This window comes from Globicephala melas, chromosome 12 (genome assembly GCF_963455315.2).
Source record: "Globicephala melas chromosome 12, mGloMel1.2, whole genome shotgun sequence".
Taxonomy (NCBI): domain Eukaryota; kingdom Metazoa; phylum Chordata; class Mammalia; order Artiodactyla; family Delphinidae; genus Globicephala; species Globicephala melas.
In genome coordinates this window covers 25,019,933-25,042,838 of record NC_083325.1, presented here as the reverse complement: position 1 = coordinate 25,042,838, position 22,906 = coordinate 25,019,933, and the positions used below count along the sequence as shown (strand labels likewise).

The 22,906-nt window shown below is 37.2% G+C and overlaps 1 protein-coding gene across 5 annotated transcripts in view; it reads right to left on the bottom strand.

Moving 5' to 3' along the window:
* GCFC2 (GC-rich sequence DNA-binding factor 2) overlaps nucleotides 1-22,906 on the bottom strand; it is a 74,384-nt gene that overhangs the window by 49,959 nt on the left and 1,519 nt on the right. For all 5 annotated transcript variants that reach the window (XR_009566193.2, XM_030877695.3, XM_030877696.3 and 2 more), the window contains exons 2-4: nucleotides 19,603-19,728; nucleotides 3,084-3,305; nucleotides 1,874-1,974 (exon numbers count right to left, since the gene is read on the bottom strand). Coding sequence is in view for 4 of the 5 variants with exons in the window: in XM_030877695.3 (XP_030733555.2) it covers nucleotides 1,874-1,974; nucleotides 3,084-3,305; nucleotides 19,603-19,728 (449 nt within the window). In the remaining variant the exon portion in view is untranslated. The remainder of the gene's footprint in view (nucleotides 1-1,873; nucleotides 1,975-3,083; nucleotides 3,306-19,602; nucleotides 19,729-22,906) is intronic.

Sequence of the window (22,906 nt, the reverse complement as noted above, 5' to 3'; positions counted from 1 at the left end):
TACAAAAGCAAGAAAGAATTCTCTGCTGGGAGATTCAATGCAATCCCTACCAAAATACCAATGAAATATTTCATGGAACTAGAACAAGTAATTTTGACATTTATATGCAACTATAAAAGACCCTGAAACAGCCAAAGCAATCTTAAGAAAGAACAAAGCTAGAGATTTCAAGCTCCCTGGTTTCACATTATATATTTCAAACTATATTGTAATCAAAACAGTATGTTACTGTCACAAAAACAGACACATAGATCAATGGAACAGAATAGAGAGCCCAGATATAAACCCATACTTATATGGTCCATTAATCTACAACAAAGGTGACAAGGATATACGATGCGGGACAAGATAGTCCCTTCAATAAATGGTGCTGGGAAAACTGGACAGCTACATGCAAAAGAATGAAACTGGACCACTTTCTTATACCATATACAAAACTCATTTTTGAAACCATAAAACTAGAAGAAAACATAGGTAGTATGCTCTTCAACATGAGTCTCAGCAATATTTTTTGGATATGTCTTCTCAGACAAGGGCAATAAAAGCAAAGATAATCACATCAGACTACAAACTGAAAACCTTCTGCACAAGCAAAGGAAACCATCAATAAAACAAAAAGGCACTCTGCTGAATGGGAGGAGGTATCTGCAAATGATATATCTGATAAATTGTTAATATTCAAATTATATAAAGAACTCATACACCTCAATATCAAAAAAACAATCTGATCAAAAAATACACAGAGGATCTGAAAAGACATTTCTTCAAAGAAGATTTACAAATGGCCAACAGAAACATGGAAAGATGCTCAACATCACTAAACATCAGGGAAATGCAAATCAACACCAAAATAAGATACCTCATACCTATTAGAATGGTTATTATCAAAAAGACAACAAACAACAAGGGTTGGCAAGGATGTGGAGAAAAGGGAACCCTTGTGCATTGTTGGTGGGAATGTAAATTGGTGCAGCCACCACAGAAAACAGCATGGAGATTCCTCAAAATATTAAAAATAGAACTACCATATGATCCTGCAATTCCACTCTGGGTAACTACCTGAAGAAAACAAAAATGTTAATTTGAAAAGTTATATGCAACCCTATGCTCATTGCAGCATTATTCACAACTGCCAAGATATGGAAGCAACTTAAGTGTCCATTGATATACAAATAGATAAAGAATATGTGGTATATATACACAACTGAATATTATTCAGCCATAAAAATGAATGAAATCATGCCATTTGCAACAACATGGATGGACATAGAGGGTATTATGCTAAGTCTAACAAGACAGAGAAGGACAATCTCTTTGATCTCACTTATATGTGGAATCTAAAAAATGAAACAAACAAAACAGAAACAGACAATATTGACACAAAGAGGAAACTGGTGGTTGCCTGAGGGGAGGCGGATGGGGGTAGGGTGAAGTAAGTGAAGGGGATTAAGAGGTACAAACTTCCAGTTATAAAATAAGTCACAGGGATATGATATACAGCATAAAGAACATAGTCAATTACACTGTAATAATTTTGCATGGTGAAAGACTGTTACTAGACTTATCATGGTGATTTACTTCATAATGTATTTAAAAGTCAATCACTATCTTGTATACCTGAAACTAACATAATACTGTTATGTCAACTCTACTTCAATTAAAAAAAGAAAAAGGGGGGAAAAAAGGAAAAAAAAAAAAAGAATTCTTTCCTAGGGCCTTCAAAAGGAGCACAGCCCTGTCAACACCTTGAATTGAGACTTCTAGCCTCAACAACTGTGAGAGAATAAATGTCTGTTGTTTTAGCCATCAAGTTTGTGGTAATTTGTTACAGTAGCCACAGGAAACTAATACATATGGCATAAAAGATTATTACCTTTGTGATTTTAACTGCTCTTCTCATCTGCTGCTGTTCCCAAATATCTTGATATTTTTTATCTTCTTCACTATCTTCACTTGTTTCTTCATTTCTGGTTGCTTGAAAAAAAAGTTCATGTACAAATATTCCATATTTTTCCATTCTAATAGCAGCAGCAATTAGCAATTGGGGAGCTTATAAATGGCTTAGCAGCTCTTTATATGTGTTAACCTTTTCTTCACAATTCATAATTCACTCTCTCTTTATAAATAAAGAAACTAAGATAACAGGATGTTACATAACACAGTCCTCTATCTAAGGACTGTGTTGAACCTAGGACCTGAATCTAGCAATCTGACTTCAGAATCTGCATTTATCACCAAACTGTCTCACTCAAAACATGATGGTGTCACATATGAAAAAGCTTGGAATGCAACATTTGGTTTTATCAGAGATTCTCAATTCCACCTGAGAATCTAAACATGCAAAAATAATTTCTGGGTTAACAGGAACCAAAAGTCTCATTCTGAAATAGTATTATTTGAAATGACAAAAACTTGGTAAAACATTATTGTTTATAAATGAGAAATGTGAAAATAGTTCTTTGATACCTAAGGATTATTGGTTGAGGAAAACTTTTTACTAGAGCAGGGAAGATTTTAACACATGACACCAAAATCCTACCGATGTTTCCATGTTAAAAAGAAATCTTATAAAGGTGACAATAAAAGTTTTCAATATCAAAAATAGGAGGGCTTCCCTGGTGGCGCAGTGGTTGAGAGTCCGCCTGCCGATGCAGGGGACATGGGTTCGTGCCCAGGTCCGGGAAGATCCCACATGCCGCGGAGCGGCTGGGCCCGTGAGCCATGGCCGCTGAGCCTGCGCGTCCGGAGCCTGTGCTCCACAATGGGAGAGGCCACAACAGTGAGAGGCCCACATAACGCAAAAAAAAAAAAATAGGAAACTCTACAAATTTTTTAACCTGTCAAGAAAGATCAAGTGGAGATCAGATAACAGTAAACATTATTATTGCATGTACCCTTTGATAACATTTTGATACAGACATGTATTTTAGAAGACATGATGTCAGTAAATTGGTATTTAAAAAATAAACAACCTTTAGAAAAGGAGATACTACATTATGTTTTTATGGATATTTTTATCATAAATTATATTCTAATGAAAAATGCCTTAATGTTCATTTATTATAAATAAATTAAATATGTACCTGTTGTTTCAGCCATCTTTTGTCTAAGTGTTTGAGGCTTTGGGGTAAATGGTATTATATTTTCATGATCATCAGGCTCACTCTCAGGATATTCAGTGTTTTTCTTCACACCAGAGATGGTGAAGGCATGTTTTACATCCAAAGAAATATAGTCCTCTTGGGCCCTGGCCAATTCACGTTTTCGGTAGGCTGCCTGAATAAAAGCTGCATCAGGGATATTTACTGAAAGAAACAAAGAGGAGGACATTGAAAACAAAATACTAACAGAGAGAAATATTCCTCAAATTTAAAGGAAAAGAGCACCGTTTTTCCAATTTTTTCACTATTTTGATATAATGACTCAAAATCTGTTTCAATAGAAGATAATTATTTTGATAGAGATTAAATATAAATTAAAGAAATGAAACAAATCTAGAAGTATCAGAAAATATTGAAACGACTCCAATTTATCTTTTTTCTACCTTCTTCATCAGGTGTTTTTGCTGACTTTTTGTTGAGGGCTACTTCTCATTTCCAGAAGCTCTGAAATTATCAGGGTAGGGATGTGGAGAGGGCTGAGCATGGAGTTACTCTTGGAGCATGGAGGGTAGAATGATAAGTGGTAGAGCAGTCTGCCTTATAAAGTAACAGGGACATTCTACTATGACCTGCCCCTCGCCTTTGGGCATCCAGGCACACAGGGAGTGAGAAACAGACTAAAACCCAGCACACATTCAAATCAGCCTCCAAGGTCCTATGGCGATTCTCACATGAATAAACATAAGTTAAAAAGTATAAAAGAAATAATCAGGTAATTTACCAGGTTTAAAATACTTAAGGGACAACATCTTTTAATAGAGGATTGTTTTATTTTTTCTTCATTTTATTCAGTACAAACTTCATTAATATACGCTCTTCTAACTCAAAACAAGTTTCTTCATGCATGATCTAAGCTGAAATTTATCTCTACACTCTGGAAACAAATGGTTTCTTAAGCAAAATACTAAGGTAAATAAAATAGCAAGAGAAATCATTGTTTCAAGCACTTCAAGATATTAATTAGGAATACCAAGCCACTGAGTAAAATTTTCTATCCTTTCCCACAAATTGGTCCAAATCCTTTGAGAAATAAATAGAAAAGATGCCATATGCCAGGAGATACACAAATACTCTGATTTTTGAAAGAGATAGAGATTTCAGAAATTATAGATCAATATACTTGACACCAGAACTAAGGAAAACAAGTAGTACTTGAATTAATTATGAAGCAGTAAGTGATGAACACTAGAAAGCAACATAAGCTCATTAAAAACAAGGAATATTAAATAAGTGATTTACTTTTTATAGACTAGAATTTCTTGTAGAATAGTACCAGGAAAATGATGCAGGTAAGGTGTCTCTTCATCCTCCCAAAACACTCAGGATAATGGCAGCATTTCTTGACCCTGGCTATATGCATTAGAATCACCTGGGAAGGTTGATAATCTGATAACTAGTCTCCCATCCAAAACACAGGATCTAAATGCAGTTGATCTGAGGTGGAGTTGAGCAGCAGTATGTTTTTATAGCCCCCTAGGGGATTTTTTTTTTTTTTTTGCAGTACGCGGGACTCTCACTGCTGTGGCCTCTCCCGTTGCGGAGCACAGGCTCCGGATGCGCAGGCTCAGCGGCCATGGCTCACGGGCCCAGCCGCTCCGCGACATGTGGGATCCTCCCGGACCGGGGCACGAACCCGTGTCCCCTGCATCGGCAGGCGGACTCTCAACCACTGCGCCACCAGGGAAGCCCCCTAGGGGATTTTAATGGGTCACCAGTTAAGATGATACACTTAGGTTCAAATATTCAAGTGTATAAATACAGAAACAGAAATACTTGAAGCAATTCACCAGCAAGTGATTTGGTGGGGTTTAATTAATAAATCACAAGCAATGGGCTCACTAGTGAGATACTAGTGTTACATAAAGCTAATCCTCTCTCAAACTACAATAAAGAAATATAAGTTCAAGGAAGAGAAGAGTATTCTATCCTGTCCTGTCTATATCTAACACCTAGCTCAAGGGTTCCCACATAGCAGATGTTGGTCAGACATGAGATGAATTAATGTTAGCATATTGCTTTATAATAATAAAAACATCATGTTTTTGTAGATTTATAACTCAAAAATACTTTTCACATAGATCATCCTATCTGAGGAGTAGAGGTTATGAGGGGGATCAAGATGGCAGAGTAGGAGCTCACCTCTCCCCACAAACACATAAAAAATACATCTACATGTGGAACAATTCTCATAGAAAACCAACTGGAAACAGGCAGATCTCCCACATAACCAAAGCCACAAGAAAGATCTCCATGTAACTGGGTAGGACAGGAAAAAAAAAAAAAAAAGCGACAGGACCTGTGCCCCTGGGAGAGATCTGTAAAGGAGAGAAGGTCCACACGGGCAGACCCTTGCCTGGGGAGCCCCCTGCCAGCTGGGAAATCTGCTGGGACAGACAGAGGGGCTGCGGAAGCCTAGACTATACTTGTGAGGAGTGCAGGCATGCTGGCTTCCTAACAATCAGGATGGAAAGGGACCAGTGCTGGTGGCTGATGCCTTGCTGCACTTCCCAAGCCTCACCTCACTTACCAATCCGAACCATGTGCCAAGTGGGACCACAAACACGTTAAGTGCTGAATTTTGGGCAGACAGGATGTGGGAGAGGACTCCATTTACCTGTGTGGAGACAGTGGAGACAGCCCTGATGGCCTGGGGTGTGGTCCAGGCTGAAACATGGAGCCCACTGTCAATGTACACAGGGAAGGGTGAGTCCAGCTGTGGCACACTTTGTCAGTGAGCACACCAGGTGGTATCACAGAAATGCACAGTGGCTGGGCATTGAGGTTCGGTGGAAAGGCCCTGGGCAGCAGCATGCAGTGGTTCATTTCCCGGTAAGAATGCTCCAGCCCTGCCCACTCCACACCTCAGCCTGGAGCTGGAATTGGGGTGGACAGGTCCTGGGAGAGGTGTGCCACAGAGGCAGCCCAGGTCCCAGGCAGCAGCACAACAACCTTGATCCTGCAGCCACAGCGCCCCAGCCTCCAGCCACAGCCCACTCCACAAAAGAGCCTACCACTAGGTCTGGAGTGAAACACAACAGAGAAAGGGACACAACATTGCACTGAGTCTGAGAGGAACTGCAGATGCCTGCCTAGACGGTGCATGGGCTCAATGTGACCATACAGGCCCCACTTGCACCAACAGTCGCCTCCTTTGGGGCAGGGCATGCACTCAACGGCAATGAAATCTCATCAAACACAAATTTCAGGGCTTCTACTCCAACAGTTGTGGAGCAGACCCCACTCCCAACAGAGCTGTGATAGCCACAGAGCAAAGAGGAGGTCCTGCCCACCACAGAGCCCAGGTTCTAGACGCTTCAACACCAATCACACCCCCTATCAAGGGGTTAATGGCCAGCAAATGCTAAGGAAAGACATGGCTGGCACCCACACCAAAACCAGCCCACACACCAAAAATATTTGACTCACGGAGTCTACACAGGGATGCTCCCACATAAAAACACCCCTTCAAGACCACAGTAGATAAATGTTTCTCCTAAATTCATAGAGAGAGAGAAAGTTAAGTAAAATGAAAAAGCAGAGGAACTACTCTTAATTAAAAGAACAAGAGAAATCCCCTGAAAGAACAAATAATTTCTGAAACAAACCTCACCCATCTCCTAGACCTTGAGTCCAAAAAGAAGGTAATAAAAATGCTAAAGGAATTAAGAAAGATTATCAATAGAAATGCAGAGCACTGTAACAAGGAACTAGAAACTATGAAGATGAACCAAATCAAAATTAGACAACTCAACTGCTGAAATAAAAACCAATCTAGAAGCAATGAATAGCAGACTAAATAACACAGAACGTGGAAGTGATCTGGAAGACAGAATAATGGAAATCACTCAATCAGAACAGCAGACAGAAAGACAAATGAACAGAATATGAAGATAACATGTAAGAACTATGCGATAATATAAAGCATGCCAAACTATGCATAACAGAGGTTCCATAAGGAGAAGAGAGAGAAAAGGGGATTTAAAATATATTTGAAGAAATTATGGCTGAAAACATCCCAAACCTTGAAGAAGGAAACAGATATCCAGGCACAGGAAGCAGAGAGGGTCCCAAACAAGATGAACCCAAAGTGACCCACACCAAGATACATCATAATTAAAATGGCAAAAGTTAAAGAGAGGATTCTAAAGGTAGCAAGAGAAAAACAAAGAGTTAATTACAAGGGAACCACCATAAGGCTATCAATTGATTTCTCTGCAGAAACTCTGCAGGCCAAAAGGGAGTGGCATGATATATTCAAAGTCCTGAAAGGGAAAACCCTGCAACCTAGGATATTCTACCCAGCAAGATTATCATTTAGAATAGAAGGAGAGAGAAAGAATTTCTCAGACAAGCAAAAACTAAAAAAATTCAGTATTACTAAACCTACCCTAGAAGAAATATTGAAAGGTCTCCTCTAAATAAAAGAGAAACAAGAATCTATAGGTAAGGGAAAATCACAATGGGAAAGCCAATATATAAAAGGATTGAAGACCACTTAAATAAGCTAGTACATAGATTAAAAAATAATTACAAGTATTTTTGTAAAAGCAATTATAACTACAATGAACAGCCAAAGAATAAGCATGAAGATGTAAAATATGACATCAAAATTAAAAAATGTGAGAGAGGGGGACTCTAAAGATGTAGATTTTTTTTACAATGTGTTTGAACTTGTATGACTATCACTTTAAAGCAAGTATAGTTATGGGTCAACATACTTGAACCCCATGGTAATCACAAATTTAAAACATACAGTCGATTCACAAAAACCAAAAAGAAAGGAACTCAAGCATAATATAAAAGAAAACCATCAAACTACAAAAGGAAAAACAAAAAGAAGAACCAGGAAAGAACTACAAAAATAACCGGGAAACAAGGTTTAAGATGGCAACAAATACATACCTATCAATAATTACTTTCAATGTCAATGGACTAAATGCTCTGATTAAAAGACACAGAGGGGCAGGTTGCATAAGAAAACAAGAACCCATAATATGATGCCTACCAGAGACTCACATCAGGGTGGAAGACACACAGATAGAAAATGAGGGGATGGAAAAAGATATTCCATGCAAATGGAAACAACGAGAAAGTGGCAGTAGCAATACTCAGATCAGACAAAACAGACTTTAAAACAAAGGCCATAAAGACAAAGAAGGACATTATATAATGATAAAGGGATCAATACAAGAAGAGGGTATTACACCCATTAACATATATGTACCCAATATAGGAGCACCTAAGTATATAAAGCAAATACTAACAGGCACAAAGGGAGAAATTGACAGGAATACAATAATAGTGGGAGACTTTAATACCCCACTGACATCAATGGACAGACGTTCCAGACGGCAAATCAATAAGGCAACAGAGGACCTAAATGACACAACAGACCAGTTGGACTTAATTGATTTCTACAGGATACTACAGCCAAACAAAGCAGAATACACATTCTTTTCAAGTGAACATGGAATATTCAGTAGGGTTAACCACATACTGGGGCACAAAACAAGCCTCAAAAAATATAGTATAGAAAGTATTTTAAGCATTTCTGACCATACTGCTATGAAAGTAGAAATCAACCACAGACAGAAAAATGGGAAAAGAACAAACACGTGGAGACTAAACAACACACTAATAAAAAACCAATGCATCTACAATGAAATAAAAGAAGTCAGAAAATACCTCAAGACAAATGACAATGAAAACACAACCATATAAAATCTATGGGATACAGCAAAGCAGTTCTAGGAGGGAAGTTGATAGTGATACAGTCCTTCCTCAAGAAACAAGAAATTTCTCAAATAAACAACCTAACCTACCACTTAAAAGAATCTGAAAAAGAACAAACAAAACCCAAAGTCAGCAGAAGGAAGGAAATAATAAAGATCGGAGAGGACATAAATAAAATAGAGATCAAAAAAACAATAGAAAAGATCAATAAAACCAAGAGCCGGTTTTTTGAAAAGATAAACAAAATCGACAAACCTCTAGCCAGGCTCACCAAGAAGAAAAGAGAGAGGAACCAAATAAATAAAATAAGAAATGGAAGAGGAGAAATAACACTGATACCACAGAAATACAAAAAATCATAAGAGAATATTATGAACAATTAATTATATGCCAACAAATTGGACAACCAAGAAGGAATGAACAAGTTTCTAGAAACATACAGTCTGCCGAAACTGAATCAAGAAGATACAGATACTTTGAACAGACTGATCACTAGAAGTGAAATAGAACTGGTAATAAAAAAACTCCCTACAAACAAAAGCCCAGAACCTGACAGCTTCACAGAGGAATTCTACCAAACATGCAATGAGGAACTTATTCTTATTCTTCTCAAACTCTTCCAAAAGACTGAAGATGAGGGAACACTCCCAAATTCATTCTATGAAGCCACCATCACCCTGCTACCAAAATCAGAGAAAGACACTACAAAAAAAAAAGAAAATTATAGGCCAATATCTTTGATAAACATCGATGCAAAAATCCTCAACAAAATATTAGCAAATCAAATCCAACAATACATAAAAAAGATTATATACCATGATCAGGCTGGATTCATCCCAGGGTCACAAGGATGGTTCAACATACACAAATCAATCAATGTGATACACCACATTGACAAAAGGAAAGCCCAAAATCACATGACTATCTCAATAGATGCATAAAAAAGCATCTGACAAACCTCAACATCCATTCATTATAAAAACTCTCACCAAAGTGGGTATAGAGGGAACATATCTCAACATAATAAAAGCTATTTATGACAAACCCACAGCCTATATAATACTCAATGGTGAAAAGCTGAATGCCTTCCCACTAAATTCTGAACAAGGATGTCACTCTTACCATTTTTTTTTCTTAGTCAGTATACATTCCAGAATTTATTCCAATACATTACCAAGTACATGGGTCAAAGGAGAAAAATATATTACCATCTCATAAAATAATCATGAAAGATTTAATTCTGCTTACATTTTAAAGAAATGTAATGATTCTAGGCAGCAGTGCTACGTGTACTTGATTTTTCTACAAGGAATGCAAATAAGAATTGTGTCTCTATTTATTTATTATTTTATACTGGAGTAGAGTTGATTAACAATGTTGTGTTAATTTCAGGTATACAACAAAATAATTCAGTTATACATATACATGTATCTATTCTTTTTCAAATTTTTTTCCCATTTAGGTTATTACAGAGCATTGAGCAGAGTTCCCTGTGCTATTCAGTAGGTCTTTGTTGGTTATCTATTTTAAATATAGCAGTGTGTACATGTCAATCCCAAACTCCCAATCTATCCCTCCCTCTCACCTTTCCCCCCTGGTAACCATAAGTTCATTCTCTAAGTCTGTGACTCTGTTTTGTAAATAAGTTCATTTGTATCATTTTTTTCGATTCTGCATATAAGTGATATCATATGATATTTGTGACATTTATTGAAAAGAATGAAATAATGCCATTTGCAGCAACATGGATGGACCTGGAGATTGTCATACTAAGTGAAGTCAGTCACACAGAGAAAGACAAATATCTTACCACTTCTATTCAACATAGTTTTGGCTGTCCTAGCCACAGCAATTGGACAAGAAATAAAATGTATCCAAACTCGAACATAAGAGATAAAACTATCATTATACATAGATGACATGATACTCTATACAGAAAACCATAAAGCTTCCACATAAAAACTATTAGAATAAATAAATTCAGCAAGATAGCTAGGATACAAGATTAATATACAGAAATCTTCTTTAACAATGAAATATAAGAATGAGAAAGTAAAAAAACAAACCCATTTAAAATCACATCAAAAAAAAAATTCCAAAAAAAAAAAATATCCTAGGAAGAAACCTAAGGAGGTGAAAGACCTATATGGTAAGAACTGTATATAAAACAGTGATACAGGAAATTGATGATGATTCAAAGAAATGGAAAGATATCACCTGCTCTTGGATTGGAATAATTAATATTGTTAAAATGGCCATACAAGGCAATCTACAGATTTAATGCAATCCCTATCAAATTGCCCATGACATTTTTCACAGAACTAGAACAAATAATCCTAAAATTTATAAGGAACCACAAAATACCCAGAATTGCCAAAGCAATCCTGAGGAGAAAAAAGAAAGCTGGAAGCATAACTCTCCCAGACTTCAGACAGTCCTATAGAGCTACAGTAATCAAAACAGCATGGTACTGGCACAAAAGAAGATATATAGATCAATGGAAAACAACAGAGGGCCTAGAAATAAATACACACAACTACTGTCAATTAATCTATGACAAAGGAGGCAAGAACAGAACAAAAAAAGACTCACAGACATAGGAAAAAACTTATGTTTACCAGAGGGGAAAGGGTGTGGGGGAGGGATAAATTAGGAGTATGGGATTGATAGATACAAACTACTATACATAAAATAGATAAACAACAAGGACCTACTGTAGAGCACAGGGAACTATATTCAATATCTTATAATAACCTATAATGGAAAATAATCTGAAAAGTATATATATAACTGAATCAGTTTGCTATACACCTGAAACTAATACAATATTGTAAATCAACTATACTTCAATTAAAAAAAAAGAATAAAGGTTAATATCATGCCCAATTGGTAAGCAGTCTCTGCAACAGTGCACATCTCAAGGCCGATATTCCAGTACTGGATCATTCTAATAGTTCTATCATCTGAACAAAAAAATAAATGCACTCCATCTTCTACATACCAGTCCTTACACTTATCTCATTCCTTCTTCCTCTTTTCCTCTCCAGAAAAAAAGAAAAAAAAAACAAAAATAAAACACGAAGTGTTCCTTACAGGAAAAGTTTTCATCTTTCAATCAGTGTTTCTCAAAGGGGCATCAGAGGAGGGACAATTCTTCACCTTGGTAAACTGTCCCACATTCTTTATCTTTATCATCTCTTGCCTTCAGGGCACTACATGCCAGCAACACCTCAGGCACTATGATAATTTAAAACTATCCTACATATTTCCAAACACTGCATTTTCTCCTTAGGTTCCCAATGCTACCAACACTGTCTAATCTGCCATCTTCTACAGCATCACTGTTCAGTACTGTAACCACCAGCCATATGTGACTATTTAAATTTAAGTAAATTAAAAGTCCAGTTCCTTAGTCACACTAGCCACATTTCAAGAACTCTATAGACACATGTGGCTAGTGGCTAATGTACTGGACTGTGAAGATACAGAACCTTCACAGAAAGTTTTATTGGACAGCACTGTACCTAGAGTCTAGACAAAGCTTCACTTGTCTACTAGGCTTCAATTCTTAATACTGGCTTCATTACTAATTATTTCTGTAGCTTATGAACTTGTTTTAGAAAAAAAATTAGAAGAGCTTCTGGTTCCTGTTATTTCACATGTTCATAAAGCACTTACTACTATACTACAAATCTTTAAAAAAATATTTTAACAATTATATTTCAAATTAATGTTTCCTTTATAAAGCTATACATTTTACTTTGTTTTCTTCAGAAGGGGTCTTAGGCTTCATGAGACTGAAAAGAGTCCACAGCACAAGACAAGTTAAGAACCCTTGAGCTAGGTAGAAGGCCAATAAATATTTCTGGCTTTCTGGGCCATAAAGTCTCTGTTACAACTTCTCAGCTCTGCCATTGTAGTGCAAAAGTAGCCAAAGACAATACATAATTGAATGAGCATGGCTTTAATAAAATTTCATTCACAAAAGCAGATACTGGGCCACATTTGGCCCACAGGTGGTAATCTGCCAACCCCTGAACTGGATTTATCTTTCTAAAACAAAAAAATGGTCATGTCATCTATTTGCATAAAATTTTCAGTAGTTCCCTTAAAACCCTGTATTATTTGACTCCAGTCAGTCCCTCTGCTTTCTTTTTGTTCTTCTTTATTAAACTTAAACCAAGTATTTTCAGTCCAACAACTACTTTTTAGTTCTCTGCACATGTTATCTTTCCTAGAGTTTTTTTTTTTTTGCGGTACACGGGCCTCTCACTGCTGTGGCCTCTCTTGTTCAGAGCACAGGCTCCGGATGCACAGGCTCCGGACGCGCAGGCTCAGCGGCCATGGCCCACGGGCCCAGCTGCTCCGTGGCACGTGGGGTCCTCCCGGACCGGGGCACGAACCCGTGTCCCCTGCATCGGCAGGCGGACCCTCAACCACTGCGCCACCAGGGAAGCCCTTCCCTAGAGTTTTATATATGCTACATCCTATACCTGAAACATCCTCACAGACAAATTCTTACCATGTTTAGATACTGTCATGAATCACCCATTATAGCACAGTGGTTAAGAACCTAGGCTCTGGAGTAGATTCCCCGGGTTGGAATCCTAGCTCTGCCTCTTATAAGCCATCTGACCGTGGGCATGTTATGTAATGGAACTGAGCAGCCAATTTTGGTTCCCTGACAATCATTAGTAATGACTTATTTGCCCCACACTTCGCTAGAGTTTATTAATAATAAGTATCACTGGTATAGGAGATTGGTTCAAGATGGTGGAGTACAAGGACGTGCGCTCACTCCCTCTTATGAGAGCACTGGAATCACAACTAACTGCTGAACAATCATTGGCAGGAAGACACTGGAACTCACCAAAAATGATAAACTACATCAAAAGACAAAGGAAAAGCTACAATGAGACGGGAGGTGGGGCGCAATCACAATAAAATCAAATCCCATAACCACTGGGTGGGTGATTCACAAACTGGAGAACAATTATACCACAGAAGTCTACCCACTGGAGTGAAGGTTCTGAGCCCCACGTCAGGCTTCCCAACCTGGGGGCCCGGCAACGGGAGGAGGAATTCCCAGGGAATCAGACTTTGAAGGCTAGCGGGATTTGACTGTAGGACTTCAACAGGACTGGGTGAAACAGAGACCCCACTCTTGGAGGGCACACACAAAGTAGTAGGCACATCAGGACCCAGGGGGAAGGAGCAGTGACCCCATAGGAGACTGAACCAGACCTACCTGCTAGTGTTGGAGGGTCTCCTGCAGAGGTGGAGGGTGGCTGTGGCTCACCATGGGGACAAGGACACTGGCAGCAGAAGTTCTAGGAAGTACTCCTTGGCATGAGCCCTTCCGGAGTCTGCCATTAGCCCCACCAAAGAGACTGTAGCCTCCAGTGCTGGGTCACCTCAGGTCAAACAACTAACAGGGAGGGAACTCAGCCCCACCCATCAGCAGACAAGCGGATTAAAGTTTTACTGAGCTCTGCCCACCAGAGCAACATCCAGCTCTACCCACCACCAGTCCCTCCCATCAGGAAGCTTGCACAAGCCTCTTAGATAGCCTCATCCACCAGAAGCAAGAAGAACTACAATCCTGCCTGTGGAACGAAAACCACATTCACAGAGAGACAAAATGAAAAGGAAGAGGACTATGTACCAGATGAAGGATCAAGATAAAACCCCAGAAAAACAACTAAATGAAGTGGAGATAGGCAACCTTCCAGAAAAAGAATTCAGAATAATGATAGTGAAGATGATCCAGGGCCTCGGAAAAAGAATGAAGACAAAGATGAAGAAAATGCAAAAAATGTTTAACAAAGACCTAGAAGAACTGAAAGAACAAACACCTAGAAGAATTAAAGAAAAAACAGACATGAACAATACACTAACTGAAATGAAAAATACACTAGAAGGAATCAATAGCAGAATAACTGAGGCAGAAGAATGGGTAAGTTACCTGGAAGACAGAATGGTGGAATTCACTGCCATGGAACAGACTAAAGAAAAATGAATGAAAAGAAATGAAGACAACCTAAGAGATCTCTGGGACAACATTAAACACACCAACATTTGCCTTATAGAGGTCCCAGAAGGAGAAGAGAGAGAGAAAGGACCTGAGAAAATATTTGAAGAGATAATAGTAGAAAACTTCCCTAACATGGGAAAGGAAACAGCCACCCAAGTCCAGGAAGTGCAGAGTCCCAGGCAGGATAAACCCAAGGAGAAACATGCCAAGACACATAGTAATCAAATTGAAAAAAATTAAAGACAAAGAAAAATTATTAAAAGCAACAAGGCAAAAATGACAAATAACATACAAGGGAGCTCCCGTAAGGTTAACAGCTGATTTCTCAGCAGAAACTGTAGATAGCCTCATCCAGGGGGAAGGAGCAGTGACAATGGACAACCTGAAATACAAAGTATGCCAATAAAATGGACAACCCTCCCAGAAGGGAGGGGCACGATATATTTAAAAGTGATGAAAGGGAAGAACCTACAACCAAGACTACTCTACCTGCAAAGATCTCATTCAGATTCAACGGAGAAATCAAAAGCTTTACAGACAAGCAAAAGCTAAAAGAATTCAGCACCACCAAACCAGCTCTACAACAAATGCTAAAGGAACTTCTCTAAGTGGGAAACACAAGAGAAGAAAAAGACCTATGAAAACAAACCCAAAACAAATAAGAAAATGGTAATAGTAACATACATATCGATAATTACCTTAAATGTGAATGGATTAAATGCTCCTACCAAAAGACACAGGCTTGCTGCATGGATACAAAAACAAGATCCAAATATATGCTGTCCACAAGAGACCTCCTTCAGTCCTTGGGACACATACAGACTGAAAGTGAAGGGATGGAAAAAGATATTCCATGTGAATGGAAATCAAAAGAAGCTGGAGTAGCAATACTCATTTCAAATAAAATAGACTTTAAAATAAAGAATGTTACGAGACACAAGGAAGGACACTACATAATGATCAAGGGATCAATCCAAGAAGACATAAGAATTATAAACATATATGCACCCACATGGGAGCACCTCAATACATAATGCAAAAGCTAACAGCTATAAAAGAGGAAATCGACAGCAACACAATAATAGTGGGGGACTTTTAACACCTCATGTACACCAATGGACAGATCATCCAGACAGAAAATTAATGAGGAAACACAAGCTTTAAATGACACAATAGACCAGATAGATTTAATTGATATTTATAGGACATTCCATTCAAAAACAGCAGATTACACTTTCTTCTCAAGTGCACACTGAACATTATCCAGTATAGATCACATCTTTCGTCACAAATCAAGCCTTGGTAAATTTAAGAAAACAAATCATATCAAGCATCTTTTCTGACCTCAACGCTATGAGATAAGAAATAAATTACAGGAAAAAAAACATAAAAAACACAAACACATGGAGGCTAAACAATACGTTATTAAATAACCAAGGGATCACTGAAGGAATCAAAGGGAAATCAAAAATACCTAGAGATGAATGACAATGAAAACATGACGATCCAAAACCTCTGGAATGCAGCAAAAGCAGTTCTAGGAGGGAAGTTTATAGCAATATAATCCTACCTCAAGAAAAAAAAAAATCCCAAGCAATCTAACTTTACACTTAAAAGAACTAGAAAAGAAGAACAAACAAAACCCAAAGTTAGCAGAAGGAAAGAAATCATAAAGATCAGAGCAAAATTAATTAAATAGAAACAAAAAAACAATAGCAAAGATCAATAAAAGTAAAAGGTGGTTCTTTGAGAAGATAAAATTGATAAACCTTTAGCTAGACTCATCAAGAAAAAGAGGGAGAGGACTCAAATCAAAAATAGAAATGAAAAAGGAGAAGTTACAATGGACACCACAGAAATACACAGTATGCCAATAAAATGGACAACCTGAAAGAAATGGACAAATTCTTAGAAAGGTATAACGTTCCAAGACTGAACCAGGAAGAAATAGAAAATATGAACACACCAATCACAAGTAATGAAATGGAAACTGTGACTAAAAATCTTCCAACAAACAAAAGTCCAGGACCAGAAGGCTTTACAGGTGAATTCTATCAAACATTTAGACAAGAGCTGACACCCATCCTCCTCAAACTCTTTCAAAAAATTGTAGAGGAATGAATACTCCCAAGCTCATTCTACGAGGCCACAATCACCCTGATACGAAAACCAGACAAAGTTACTACAAAAAAAGAAAATTACAGACCAGTATCACTGATGAATACAGATGCAAATCTCCTCAACGAAATACTAGCAAACAGAATCCAAAAACACATTAAAAGGATCATACACCATGACCAAGTGGGATTTATCCCAGGGATGCAAGGATTCTTCAATACATGCAAATCAACCAATGTGATACACCACATTAACAAACTGAAGAACGAAAACCATATGATCATCTTAATAGCTGCAGAAAAAGCTTCTGACAAAATTCAACACCCATTTATGATAAAAACTCTCCAGAAAGTGGGCATAGAGGGAACCTACCTCAACATAATAAAGGCCATATACGAAAAACCCACAGCAATCATCATTCTCAATGGTGAAAAACTGAAAGCATTTCCTCTAAGATCAGGAACAAGACAAGGATGTCCACTCTCACCACTATTATTCAACATAGTTTTGTAAATCCTAGCCACGGCAATCAGAAAAGAAAAAGAAATAAAAGGAATCCAAATTGGAAAAGAAGTAGTAAAACTGTCACTGTTTGCAGATGACATGATACTATACATAAAGGATCCTAAAGATGCCACCAGAAAACTACTAGAGCTAATCAATGAATTTGGTAAAGTTGCAGGATACAAAATGAATGCAGAGAAATCGCTTGCATTCTATAAACTAACAACAAAAGATCAGAAAGAGAAATTAAGGAAATAATCCCATTCACCATTGCAACAAAAAGAATAGAATACCTAGGAATAAACCTACCTAAGGAGGTAAAAGGTCTGTACTCAGAAGACCATAAGACACTGATGAAAGAAATCAAAGATGACACAAACAGATGGAGAGATATACCATGTTCTTGAATTGGAAGAACCAATATTGTGAAAATGACTATACTACCCAAAGCAATCTACAGATTCAATGCAATCCCTATCAAATTACCAAGAGCATTTTTTATAGAACTAGAACAAAAAATCTGAAAATTTGTATGGAGACACAAAAGACCCCAAATAGCCAAAGCAATCTTGAGGGAAAAAAACGGAGCTGGAGGACTCAGACTCCCTGACTTCATATTATACTACAAAGCTACACTAATTAAGACAATATGGTTCTGGCACAAAAACAGAAATACAGAATAATGGAACAGGATAGAAAGCCCAGACATAAACCCACGCACCTACGGTCAACTAATCTATGACAAAGGAGGCAAGGATATGCAATGGAGAAAAGACAGTCTCTTTAATGAGTGGTGCTGGGAAAACTGGACAGCTACATGTAGAAGAATGAAATTAGAACACTCCCTAACATCACACACACAAAAAAACTCAAAACGGATTAAAGCCCTAATGTAAGACGGGAAACTCTTAGAGGAAAACATAGGAAGAACACTCTTTGACATAAATCACGGCAAGTTCTTTTTTGATCCACCTCCTAGAGTAATGGAAATAAAAACAAAAATAAACAAAGGGGACCCAATGAAACTTAAAAGCTTTTGCATAGCAAAGGAAACTGTAAACAAGATGAAAAGACAGCCCTCAGAATGGGAGAAAATATTTGCAGACGAATCAATGGACAAAGGATTAATCTTCAAAATATATAAACAGCTCATGCAGCTCAATATTAAAAAAAAACAAAGAACCCAATCAAAAAATGGTAGAAGACGTAAACAGACATTTCTCCAAAGAAGACATACAGATGGCCAAGAGGCACATGAAAAGCTGCTCAACATCACTAATTATTAGAGAAATGCAAATCAAAACTACAATGAGGTACCACCTCATGCCAGTTACAATGGGCATCATCAGAAAATCTACAAACAACACATGCTGGAGAGGGTGTGGAGAAAAGGGAACGCTCTTGTACTGTTGGTGGGAATGTAAACTGATACAGCCACTATGGAGAACAATATGGAGGTTCCTTCAAAAACTAAATATAGAATTACCATATGACCCAGCAATCCCACTACTGGGCATATACCCAGAGAAAACCATAATTCAAAAAGACACATGCACCCCAGTGTTCACTGCAGCACTATTTACAATAGTCAGGTCATGGAAGCAACCTAAATGCCCATCGACAGATGAATGGATAAAGAAGATGTGGTACATATATACAATGGAACATTAGCTATAAAAAGGAACGAAACTGTGTCATTTGTAGAGACGTGGATGGACCTAGAGACTGTCATACAGAACGACGTAAGTCAGAAAGAGAAAAACAAATATCGTATATTAACGCATATATGTGGAATCTAGAAAAATGGTACAGATGAACCGGTTTGCAAGGAAAACAGTGACACAGATGTAGAGAACAAACACGAGGGGGAAAAGTGGGGTGGGTGGGATGAATTGGGAGATTGGGATTGACATATATACACTAACATGTATAAAACAGATAACTAATAAGAACCTGCAGTATAAAAAAAATAAATATTAAAAAAAATCACTGCTATAGAAAAATACTAATATTAGAAATAAAGTTCTTAAACAAAATTCAAAAGTTACCAACCTAGTGATGTAAACTCTTCTTCCAGAGAGCTAGAGCTATTGGAAGATGAACTCTGATCATCTTTACTTTCTGAAGAACGATGTGTTCCATCCTCTTCGTCTGTTGAAAAATCAACCGCTCTGGATTCTAACAGGACGTTTTTTGAATATAACAAGAAAGAGTCAAGATGTTGGAATCAATAATTGAAATTATGAACAACACATGGCATATGTAAAATATGGTGTTTTAATTTTACTCCACATATTTAAAGTAGATATGCAGATCTTTCCTAATTTCCATTCTTTCTGAAATCAATGGATGGTCTAATAAATGTACAAGGACGTATCCTATTTGTGTTATCTACTTAACTAGTAAAATACTCTCTTCATTAAAGAATGAAATGAAAAGAGGAAAGGGAACATAAGAGAAAAAAGAAAATGACAAAAAGTGAAAGGATATTTAAATGAAAAAAGAAAAACAGTGATAGTGAATAAGTAGAAAAAGAAAAGAATACTTAACGTACATTTCCTATATGCTAGACATACTGAAGTCTGGTTTACGAGATTTATTTCATTTAACATTCACAACGCTATAAAGTAAATGCTATTACTGATGAGAATATTAAGGACTGGAAAGGCTAAATAACATGTCCAATGTCACAAAGTTACTAAATGAAGAAGCTGGGCTTTCAGTCAAATTTCATCCAATTCTGGAATTTAGGCTCTTGTAATATAAATACTAAGTTACATTTCAATGGCTGGTGGTAAGAAGTACTATAATGAGTACTGTAGCCTCAAACCAAATCATGGATCTATTTCCATTGTGTGATTCTGGAAAGGACATAGTCAATTAATCTATTAAACAAAGACAGCATTAAGAGAGAACACCCACAGAGGTATTGTGAGAATCGAATGAGCAAAGTGTAAAGGAATTTATGGTATTATTGACAAAAAAGGACTTGTTAGTTCACAAATATTTTGTAATAGTTATGAATAACCTTAAGATTTAAGATTACATAAATAAGTACTCTTATATTAAGAACGTTCCTTAATTAGAAAACCTATATAAATTTCAAAAAAGCTGGAGTAAAATCAAGAATTAAAAGACAAAGTAATATATCGCTTCTTGGCCATTTGGCTAAGATCAAGTGTAAAAGACAAGGAATATAGCTGTAGCTTACATCTTTCTTAGCTACTGCTATTTATAACAACTCCTACATCTTCTTAAAGTGAAGTAAAGTTACACCAGAGCAGTGGTTCTCAGAGTATGATCCATCAACGCTTGGAGGTCCCTCAGACCCTTTCAGCGGGTCTGAGGGAAAAGCCAAACTACTTTCATCACAACATTAACTTGTTACTTGCCCTTTCTACTCCGTTGGTGGGTAAAACTGCAAATCTTTTAGTATGAATCGTAACAGTGATACCAATCTGCAGAAGCATCCACTGTATTCTTTTCCACCTTGTACTAGCAAGAAAAATAGTTTCATTTATTGTCCTTAATGAAACAATAAAAAAATAATTTGATTAAATTTTGGCCCTGAGTACACATCTTTTTAACATTCTGTGGATCAAAATAGAAGCATGCATAAAGCACTTCTGGCTCATAATGAAATGCAATGGTTGCCTCAAGGAAAAGCACTTGTGTGATGAGCTGCAAGTTGAACTTAACCACTGTCTTTGAGGAGGAAAACCTTTCTACTTGAAAGAATGACAGACAAACTCTAGTTATTCAGACATGGGTATCTGACAAACATTTTCTTAAAAACGAGTAAAGTTGTGCCTATCACTTCAAGAATTAGAAGTTTCAAGTGAAGTCTATAATTTTGGGAATTATACTACTGTGAACTTGATAGCTTTCCTCTACTGTGAACTTGATAGCTTTCCAATACTTAAAGACTGATGATGTCAGTAGTAGCATTAAGAGAGTTTTTCTTTTGACATTGTAATAAATTGTACCAACACTTGCAAGAACTGCAACTCGGTGAACTACTACTTTCCAAAGAGTCAATGCATGATGTTACCAGTCATGCATGGGTAAAAGAGCCATTCAAAGTGCAAAACACACCGACAGATTTTAATCTAGTGGAGTACAAAAAAATTGACTGATATGGTTTCAGCTTCCTCATGCCAACTAAAAATTGGCACTTGCCTTCTGCATCTACAAGGATTAAGTCACAAACTACTGTAGCTGCTGATTTTCAATACACCCTGAAAGGAGTTCAGGGCAGAGATGAGGAATGAGGTACTCTGTGCTTTGGGAAAAACTGGCAGAACAGGCCTTCAGACAGATATTTTCAGAAGATTTTATGAGCTCAATCCTTACATCTCCTCATATCTGGAAAAGCACTAAAATCATTAATGGTGATGTCTGCTCCTCATGACTAGCAGCAAGCCTGCCAAAATGTGTGTTTGACCGCACAAACCCCTCTTCACTAATATCATATGTAATACTGACCTCTCCCCTACCTCTGTGGAGCAGTTTCTCAAAGCTACCTGAAACGCTGTCTCCTGGGCTATAGTTCTCATTTTGCCCCAAATAAAACTTAACTCACAAACTTTCACATTGTGCATTTTCTTCAGTCGACACACATTGCAAACTAACCTTTAAGAACCTATTACTTTTTGAGCTTCATTGTAATATTAAAGCAGAACACCTTCAATGAACTAAAAAGGCTCTTAAGTACTCCTAATCATCTATCTGTGGTTTTCTTCATACATTCAAACAAAACAACATATTTCAATAGACTGAATGCAGCAATATCTGTGAGAATTCAGCTGTCTTCCATTAAACCAGACATTAAAGAGATTTGCAAATTGAAAACGTCACTCTATTTTTCAGAAAACAGTTATTTTTCATTAAAAAGGTTTATCTGTACATATAATGAGTTAATTTTAAAAAAGAATTAATAAAAGTTTATCTTAATTCCTAAGATGGTAAATATTATAGATATAATCCACAGAATTATTATAGATATAATCCACAGAAACAAAAGCTCTTTGGGATCCTTAATTATTCTTGAGTATAATGGGTATGTATACCTTTAAGACCAAAAGGGTACTCTTAAGACCAAAAAGTTTGAGAACCACTGTTTCACTGTTTTAGAAGGCAAGAGAAGAGGCAACTCCTGGGACGCCCCCTCCCATTAAAGTTTAACCAGATGACTCTTACATAAAGCAAAAAATATTTTAAAAGTCATCAGAACTTCAGATAAACAGGTGATTATAACAATGACTAAGAAATCACCAAAATCACTTGGACTAAAAGTGGGAGAAAATTTTTTTACCTCAAGACTAACCAAAAACTATATATTTTTTTACAGATACTT